At 48.2% G+C, this 9039-nt stretch overlaps 1 protein-coding gene across 1 annotated transcript; it reads right to left on the minus strand.

Moving 5' to 3' along the window:
- On the minus strand, positions 535 to 6698 carry LOC110394223 (lymphocyte antigen 6E). Its single transcript, XM_021387983.1, has 3 exons — positions 6541 to 6698; positions 2404 to 2523; positions 535 to 1361 (listed from the first exon to the last, which is right to left on the minus strand). The coding sequence occupies exons 1-3, from the start codon at positions 6590 to 6592 to the stop codon at positions 1153 to 1155; spliced, it is 381 nt and encodes a 126-aa protein (XP_021243658.1). The 5' UTR covers positions 6593 to 6698; the 3' UTR covers positions 535 to 1152.

A 9039-nucleotide genomic window follows, 5' to 3' on the forward strand; every position in this document is an offset into this window, starting at 1 on the left:
GTCCACAGACACCGTCAACCATCCAGGGACTGCAGGTTCTGCAGGTTGAACTTAAATATCTGATCTCTTCGGCTCAGACTTCATTATATTTTGTAAACAGACCTTTTGCCCTGGCTTATTTAGGTATTGAAGTTATCCATTATCACAATCCCAAGTCTGTAAGCAGGGACACTGAGGCACCAAGTCTCTGTATTATGCAACTAACTTGTACGGGGCTTATTCGCAGTGTTATGAGCAATAGGGTTGACTCAGATCCCAATGGCTGGCATTTTTCACTAAAACGCACCTGGAAAAACCAATGCCCAAAAAATGTGAAGCATGCTGGCCAAAGGCTATTTTTATCAAGGCTCTCAGAAAGGAGAGGGACAGGGAAGAGGTGGACTCGCTGCTCAGAGGTGAACTGCTGAGATGGAGCACTCAAAAGACACTTGAGAGGGTAAGAAGCTCTCATGCTGGACATAGTACTTGGGTTTTCCTCAAGTGTTCCTAATCTCTCTGGTGGCAGCAAGGAAACATACACAGTACACATCCCCGCACAGGTAACAACAGGAGCATGTTTATTAAGGTCTGGCACTTACAGAGGTCAGAGGGACAAGGTACACGTCATTTGTTTTCCAGAAAAAGTCAGCCCAAGATTGGAAGAAATTTATAAAAAGACTCCAGCAGCAGGGGTTGGGAATTTATCTCCACTGGGGTCATGCGTTCTCCATGCCTGGGGGGACATGTTGGGGCACACTGTTGCCAGGCACCTCCAGGACCATCTGAACGCTTGAGTGAGCAGTGTCTGGGGACAATCGCTTCTCAGTGAGTCCCAAACTTGTTTTAAGCAACCTTAGAAACTGGGGGGCACAGGTTAAAAAAGCAGAAACCCTTCCAAAACAATCCACTGGGAAGTGCTAGAGTGCAGCAGGGTACGTCCGAAGGAGGAGGAGAAGGGTTAGGCCCAGCTGCTCAGGTCTCTGATACTGGAAGAGCGTAAAGTCTGGGAAACAATCACTGTTGGAAGCCTGCTGAGAAGTAGATGATCTCCTTGTTGGCAGCAAAAGAGAAGACATCGGCTAACAAGACCTGCGATGGCCAATGGAAGACAAGGCGCCACGTTGCAGAGGTGCAGAGGCCCCCAGGGCGCAGGGTCTTCCTTGGCCTTCCCCATCACTCACGAGCCCTGAGGACGTAGACAAAGCTAACCAGGATCCCCAAGGCCAAGACAGCATAGCTGGCTTTAATGCTGCTGGAGCCGCTGATGTTGCAGAGGAAGGAGTCGCAGCAGTAGACGGAGGCAGCCGCTATGCCAAGGTTAATCCCGGCACTAGGGCAAATGGGAGAGCAGCCTTTGGAGATGGACTGGCCAGACTTGCTGCCTGAATTTAGGTTGGGAAGAAAAGCAGAAAGGAGATGAGTTTAAAATTTTTCAGCTTTCTGATCATGTTTTGCAAATGAAATAACAGTACTTTAAAGACAAGCAGCATAGAGATTATAGAGATTCTCAGTAACCTGTGCCTCTCCTTGTATCTCAAGAAACACTCCCGCTGACTTTCCACACTACACAACACCTCTTCCAGGCAGCTGGCCAGAATTTGGAAATTTGGTGGAAAAAACTCCCAAAATTCCCACTCAAGCTCAACTCTGGGGCTCCTCAAGTGAGACAAGGAGAGCTGGAGAGGGACTTGATAGCAAACACTGTGCTCGGAGCTTGGCACAGCTTGCATTTACCAGTGAGCACAAGAAAGAGGAAGCTGTTAGCAGGTGACAGGTCTGTAAAAGCTCCTGGCCTCTGCACATGCACAAGCCACCCACATTATGGACTGCGGAAGTTGGGTTAGAAATACTCTTCCCTCCTGCATGCAGGAAGCAGAGGTTGGAGGAAAGTGAGGCAAGCCAGGGTAGGATGTGGGCTCTGCAAGGCCACCAAGAGAGTTGCCAAAGCAGCCCGCTTTCCTGAGAGATCCTTCAGATTTTTCCTGGTGCCTTTTCCTTTCTGTGTAAAGCACATGCTTGGTGAAGGAATTTGCAAATTCCTGGCAATCATGCTGCACCCAGAGAGAGCAAAGCAAAGGAAGGACTCAGACATAAAAACCTGAAAGGCAGCTAGCACAGGACAAAATCAGAAGGGTAACTCTAGAGATTTCCTGCAGAGGAAATCCTCTACCCTTCCACTGAATTCATCAGCAACCTCCTCCCTCCACTCCTAAATTCCCCTCAGACTCCTAGCATGAGTGCATGCACGTGGGCTTTAACGTGACTTGGTTTGGCAGCAAGTTCCTCATAAAACACCCCTGAGATGGTCCAGCACTCAGCAGCCAAGCATCACTTTCTCCATTCTCCAACCAAATGAAAGAAAACCTTCTTGCACCTCCCTAGGTGATCCAGCTTAGAAGGGCAGAAGGTCCCATCACCACTCACCGATTCCCACTCCGACATACGTTGTCACACAGTGGTTTTCATTCTCCGCACACTTGACAGGTGTCAGGCAGGCCCAGTTGGAGGATGCATCAGAGCACGAAAAGCAGACGAGCGTGTGGGCTGCAAGGAAAAGGCACATCTCAGTTAGGGGCTAGTGGGAAGATGTCTCTGCTGCGGCTCCCACCTCCAACACTCATTGCACCCAGCCACTGCCCATGTTTGCTATGTCAATCTGTGACAGGCTTTTTGTTAACAAAATTTGGCCAAGTAAAGGGTTCAAGCAGAAGGAATACATTTTAAGGTCTTGGCTGAAGACTTTTGTCTGGTTGGAGACTTTGGCTGGCTGGCCAACTAAAGCCTCAATGCAACTGCAGGTCAGCCTGCTACTTTATGGTATACTCCTGTTTATACCAAGAGCAGGTCTATGCCAATGTGAAACACTAACAAGCTCAGGCTTGCAGTCTGGAGTCTGAAATTTGGGCTTATTCACCCCTGCTGCAGTGGTCACTGATGGGAAATGCCCCAGCCGTGATGTGACTACAGGTTTGAGCTTTTCATGGCCTGCCTTTGGCAGTAGCGCACAAAGCTCAGGCTATGCATGGTAGAAATGATTTCCTAGCAAGAGCAAGCCCAGCACTGCAGCAAGGCCTGCAGAGACTTGCACTGCCCTGCTGCCCAGGGAGACATAGCACTATGATGGCAGCATATGCAACTAACCCTTGTAATATGGGGCAAAGGGATAGCAAATAAGCATGATTTCCTACATGGAAGACCCCCTAATGTGGTCTACCCCCTACACTAGGGGAATGGATTGCACTAGGCTAGCTCCTGTCTCACATCCTTCAGGTCTGCCCATGTAAAAGCAAAGACTGGGAAACAGCACTCAGTGGAGGGAAATGGTTGCAGAAACAGCCTCGACCAGTGACTCAGCATAGACATGTGTATTTTGCAGTGGACAGATGATCTTCTCTGTATTTTACATATAAGAACATCACATCCATACTGCAGTTGTTGACCTACATACACAGAGAGCAGGTCTGCTCCCAATGCTTGACAGGCTCTGATTTTGGAGCATTCAGACTGCAAACTCTTCCATGAGGCCCTGCCTCTCTCTTCCTTGTTTACAGGATGCAAAATGGAGGAGAGGAAGATTCAGGATGGGAGGAAGCGCAAGGCTGCCTTGTTCCTGCTCCTTATCCCTTTCACCCCTATTGCAAACAGATTATCCTAAGAAGTGGATATCAGAAGCCCTGAATGAGTTTGCTAAGGCTTGGCAGTCCCTGTTGCTGTATATTTTGAAGAATAAATTGGACAAATATTGATAGCAGCTGTCCTACTCTGCTATGGGCCCACATGACCTCTTGAGGTTCTTCTCAATTCTGTTTCTCGCAGCAAAAAAAAAAAATATATATATATATAAAAAGCCCTTTATGGGAAAGTTGAGGAAAAAAAAATAATAACTGTGCTCAGAAGAATGATTTTTTGAGCAGCAATTGCCAAGGCAAGGGGAAAATAAAATAAAATAAAAAAAATAGCAAATCTCACGGAAACAGATTAAAGCAGGTTAGTGGGCGGGCCTGAATGTCACACGCCAGAGATGAAGCGAACACCACAACCCACCAGAATTTCCTGGACTGTCTCATAGAGCCTTCAACCATCATCATCAGTCTGCCAATGATTCTGGCAACAAAGCAGTGTTACCAGAACATACCAACAGGGTAGTCACAACCTACATGGAGCAGCCAGAATTACAGGGCCACCAGTTGAGTCAAGGCCACAGGAGATTCCTCAGTGGACCTTGCCTTTGGGTCTAGGAGAGGAGGACAGCTAAGAGAGAGGCAGGACTGAGCCAATCATTGCCATCATTGACTATCAACGCCATTTCCATGGGTTGGCATTCTTCAACTCATTGGCCAAAAATCAGCCTGAGACATCCAAGGAAAGCCTGGCTCCCTTCTTTTCTGCTATCCCCAGAACGTCCCTGCTCTCAAGTTTCAGGTGACTGTCCCAAACCCTTCTTCTTGCAACCACCCTGATGGCAAACTGAGGCCCAAGAAGGCAAAGCAACTCATTCCATCTCATGGGAATCATCTGCAGGCAGGAATTAAGTGGATTATAGACTTCCTGCGAACATTATGGTAGCACGTACATTTCCATAAGCATTTGCTCATTCTGCTGAATGCACAAGTTGAGAGATGCAGCACTATTCATTAAGCCTTAAAGATTACAGATACATACACATCAGAAATATTTGTATGTACAAACAGAAGTGCCTCTAGGCATTAAATCCCCTGCCACTAAATCTATGTTCTTAACATTGTCCTGTCCACACCTTTACCTTTGTCACATCTGCCTATTACCTTTTGTCTAAACGCAGACTAGGTCTTTCCAGGATGGGTAAGTCTTGCAGCACAGTTTAAGAGAGGAAATATTCAGTCTTAATTAACCACTGCTGCCTTCTGCTTAGGCAAAACACAACTAAATGACCCACTGCAAAGTTAAGAGAGCAAGCAGGCTGCGTACTTCAGACAAAAGGCACAAGAGGAGAGCAAAATTATTTTACACAGCTGGAGACAGTGCAAAGAGTTGGAGCTCAAGGCTAAAGGGAAAAAAAAAAAAAGACTGAACAATGCAAAAGGAAAGCCTCATTTTCATCAACTAGAAAAGGCAGTTTTCTTCAATAGGAAGAATTTACGTGTTTATTTGTTTGCTGCTTGGCTCCTTGGAGGAACAAAGGGCTTCCAAAACAGAGCAGATAAGAGGTTGAATCCCTTCCTGCAAAGAGCAATGGAGGGACAACAAAAAAGCTTTTAAAAGACCACTCCAAAGCTCAGCAGCACCAGTGAAAAACACTGGAAAATGCTGTTCCTTCGGCAGTTCTCCATTCATCCCTCCACCAAATGTTCTCTCCCTTACACTGCTCTTAGACAAGATTCTTACACACTTATGCCAGCTCTTCACGGCACTTTGAACATCGGGCAAAAAAAACCTCCATGGGTGTACTGGAAATGTTTGCAGACAATGCAAACTCACAGCAACCCCTTTTGCCTGGGTAAGAAGAACCTAATCTTAAGTGGAAATGTTTTTTTGGAAGGGGCTGGGAGTGGGGGGGAAAAACGCATTAACATCTTCCTGCCTAGGCCTGAGCACACGCTAACTGGGCTCTGATGGAGACCCAGTGCTTAAACTGCCAGCTGCTTCACAAACCCCAGGAGAAGGAAGATACAAAAAGGAAAGAAAACAACTAGTTTCTTAGCACTGGTGTCCTCGAGAATCAGAGAGGGTCTGTGTTTCCCAACAAGAGGGTCAGATGACAAAAAAAATCTCCCAGTTTGCTCTTTGTCTGGCTTTCTCCAAGCACTGCCATATCAAAACAACACAGGGTTTTGCATGGCCCCATAGAGCTCGGCTAGGCAGAAATTGAGTCATGGAGACTGCAGACCTGCAACTTAGCCAACTTGCAGCTTCACACCCAGCAACAGGATGCACATTGGCCCTGGGTTCAACAGCAGCTCCAAGACGTGCTCCACAGAGCCCCGTCCCTTGGGGGTGCCACCTCCCCACCCGCTGGCCATATCAGCCTGTCGTAAAGAATGATGGGGAACAACAAGAACCAGAATCACAAGAGGTTCTTCCCACACTTTGCTCCATCTGCCATTACTGGGGCAGGTCTCCATCTCCCCTTCACCCTCCTTCTTTCCTTCCCCTCGGCAGCATCTCAGCCCATTTCAGCGCCGTTATCCCGACTCGCTGCAGCGAAAGGGGGGAGCGGAGCCATCCCTGCTCTTTGTTCGAGCTGCAACTGGGAAGAGCTCCAAAATGCAGACGCACACAGCTGGAGGTGCACACCTATAATACAGGCACTGAAGTTCCAGCTGCAAGGGGAACACTGCTGGGGAAGATCCCCCCCCCTCTCCCAAAACCTCCGCCAACCCCTGCACGGCTCAGCCCCGTTCCCCCCACCTCTTTTGTAACCCTCACCCTTTCCCGCACGCCTACAACTTCCAGACCACCCCCTGCAAGACGCAGATCCCACCACCTCCCCACTAATTCGCTCTCAAAGCAGGGGCTTTGGGAAAAGCTTGGAGGACCTCGGGAAGAGGTGGTGGTATCCTGAGGTAGCCCTCTTCCTCTTACCTCTCTCCACGCACAGCACCGCAGCCAGCACGGCGAGCAGAAACGCCTTCATGGTGCGGCGATGGAGCCGACAAGATGCGCAAAGAGAAGACAAGCGCACAAGGCTGGCGGTAGGGCAGAGCGCTGGAGGCGGGAAAAGGCCACCGGCGCCGCCCAGCGGTCCGCCCCCGCGCCCTCTGCCGCCCTCCCTCTCCTCCTCTCCGGCCTTCGCTGGTTTCGTTTCTCTGCTCCGTCGGTCCGGGGCCGGAAAAGGGGGCAGGCATTGAGTGACAGTTTCGCGCACGGGGTGAACGGAGGCTGCGTGGGAGCAAAGCCAGCTTTCCCCTGGCCCCCTACTTCCCTGCCCCCATTTCAAGGCTTTTTGCATCTCCGTTTCACGTTCGGTCGATTTCCCTGGGGGAAGGGCCGTCAGCAGGAGGACCCCTTACATGTAGGTCCTCACTCCTGCATAACCCTCTTGGTGAGCAACTCTCTGCATTCACAACTCTTTTCACCCACTGTGTTTATGTCCCCAAAACACACATGCACAGATTCCCTGCATGCACGTGTGCACTTGATATATCCACAACCACCCTGTGTGCCGTGTGTGTCCAGCTCCCTCTGTGCATGACCCCCTTCATGCACATATTGCCTGTATGCACAAACCCATGCATATATGCAAGATTCCTGGCATGTGTGATCCCTTCTTTTCAAGTATGCTGTATGCACAGCTCCATGCATACAAAACTAGATGGACTAGATGATTTCAATTGTCTTTTCCAACCTTAATGATTCTATGATTCTGTTATTCTGAGACCTAAGCAAGTAAGCAACCAACTTCCTGACCTGTTTACTAGATCCCAAATGGGATTAGACACAGAGAGTTGGGAATTTTGAAAGTATGCGGCCAAGCAGCAGAAACTGCATGGGACAGTGAGCTATGAGTCTTCAGAGCATAGAGTGGTCCAACAAAAAGGATTGCAGTTGTGACCCACGTTCATTAGGTCCCAGAGAAATAGCAAAGTCTTGTAGGAAATGAGCTGGACAGAGGCTGCTGAGAGAGAGAGCCTGTGAAGTTTGCTGTTGAAGGGAGTCTGGGAATGTGCTACAGCTGGGTTTAATTCTGCAGAATCAGCATTTTCTGGCAAATGAGCCTGAGTCTGTCAGAAGAAATTCCACCTCCTGACTTTTCACTGTGCATTCAGAGTCCTCTACTTTGAAACCAAATCTGTGCCTGCAAGCTCCCACTTCCCTCATTTCTTTTATGGCTCATTTTTATTTATCATTGGCAGTTATTCTAGCAGGAGCTGGGTGTGAGTGGTGCATTTTTGTGGTCTAATGTCTTCCGCTGAAATGGACTGCTGGTGCTGTTTCTTTCTTTGGTTTGCAACTCAGTTGCACAAAACCTGTCAAGTTTCAGCTTTGCAATAGCCTGAGCATAATTCAGTTGCTCTGTGCACTGTCGTACACATGAACTCACAAGATGCCTGTATCGCAGAGTGCCCAACAACCAAGTTCAGGTGTTATGTGTAAGAGTCAGTCTCGCTTTTTGTAGTCCACATGTGAGCAATCTCACAGCACATCTGGTTATCAGGAAGGCAAAGCACGTTCTATCATCCCTCCTGTTCCTTTGGTGTCTTGTATGCTCCACCCATCCCCAACAGACACATACAAACACCTACAGCTTTCTGGTTTTCTCACCCCCACAAATTTAACATTAGCAGTTCCATCACTTCATGGAGAGAATTCTTTCTTCTGCTGGGAAGGAAGTAAGAGGACCTCAGAGTGACAGGACACAATTCATCATGGGATCTGGAGTCATCCCAGTAATACTGAAATGACTGGGTAGGGACAGCAATAATTACAGGATGCTACAGGTAGAACAGGTGGGCAGATTGCCTAGGGACCAATTTGCTACGATAGTTGGTATGGAAAAAGAGCCAGGTAAAGAAACTTCAGAAAGCTCACTGGTCTAAGCCCACATCTCACACACCATACCCTTGGTAAGGAGGTTGGCAAAGCTGTGATTGTCTGATGGCAGGGCTTTCTGTTATAGAGCAATATACAGCCAAACACTGTGCTGAATGATTCATCCTTGTAGGTTTGGGGCTTGTTGAATTACTTTGCTGAAGTGTAGGGTTCATATTGTGAATGCTAGGTGGAAAAATACATTCTCAGAAGCAGTAAGAAAGGCAGAAGGGGTAAAATCCAGCTGCAGGAATGTGGTCTGTGCTGGGGAAAAGTGGATTCGGGTAAAGAGATATGCTCAAGGTAATCCTTTTACCTTGGGAGGTAAAAGGAAGCAGCTGGAACTGAAAGCAAAGTAGTGCTAGAGTTAAGTATTACACGGTTTGGTGTGTGCTGGGGAGAAATGGCTAGTTTGAAAATAAGGAAATGAAGATAATGGCAGTTCCCTTCACGGTTCAAGAGAGCAGGTTAGCAGGGATCAGTGCAGCAATTAAAACTGGAATTACTAGGTCTGCAAGGCTTTCGGGCTGAACTGGCACTTTGGGAGTTTGG

Source organism: Numida meleagris, chromosome 2 (genome assembly GCF_002078875.1).
Source record: "Numida meleagris isolate 19003 breed g44 Domestic line chromosome 2, NumMel1.0, whole genome shotgun sequence".
NCBI classification, from domain to species: domain Eukaryota; kingdom Metazoa; phylum Chordata; class Aves; order Galliformes; family Numididae; genus Numida; species Numida meleagris.

Bases quoted from the DNA above. Each gene is read 5' to 3' on its own strand.
- LOC110394223 (XM_021387983.1), bottom strand. From the start codon at position 6,592: ATGAAGGCGTTTCTGCTCGCCGTGCTGGCTGCGGTGCTGTGCGTGGAG. The intron at 2,524-6,540 runs GTAAGAGGAAGA...TTTTCCTTGCAG, and splicing joins GGTGCTGTGCGTGGAGAGAG to CCCACACGCTCGTCTGCTTT. The intron at 1,362-2,403 runs GTGAGTGGTGAT...ACCTAAATTCAG, and splicing joins GTATGTCGGAGTGGGAATCG to GCAGCAAGTCTGGCCAGTCC.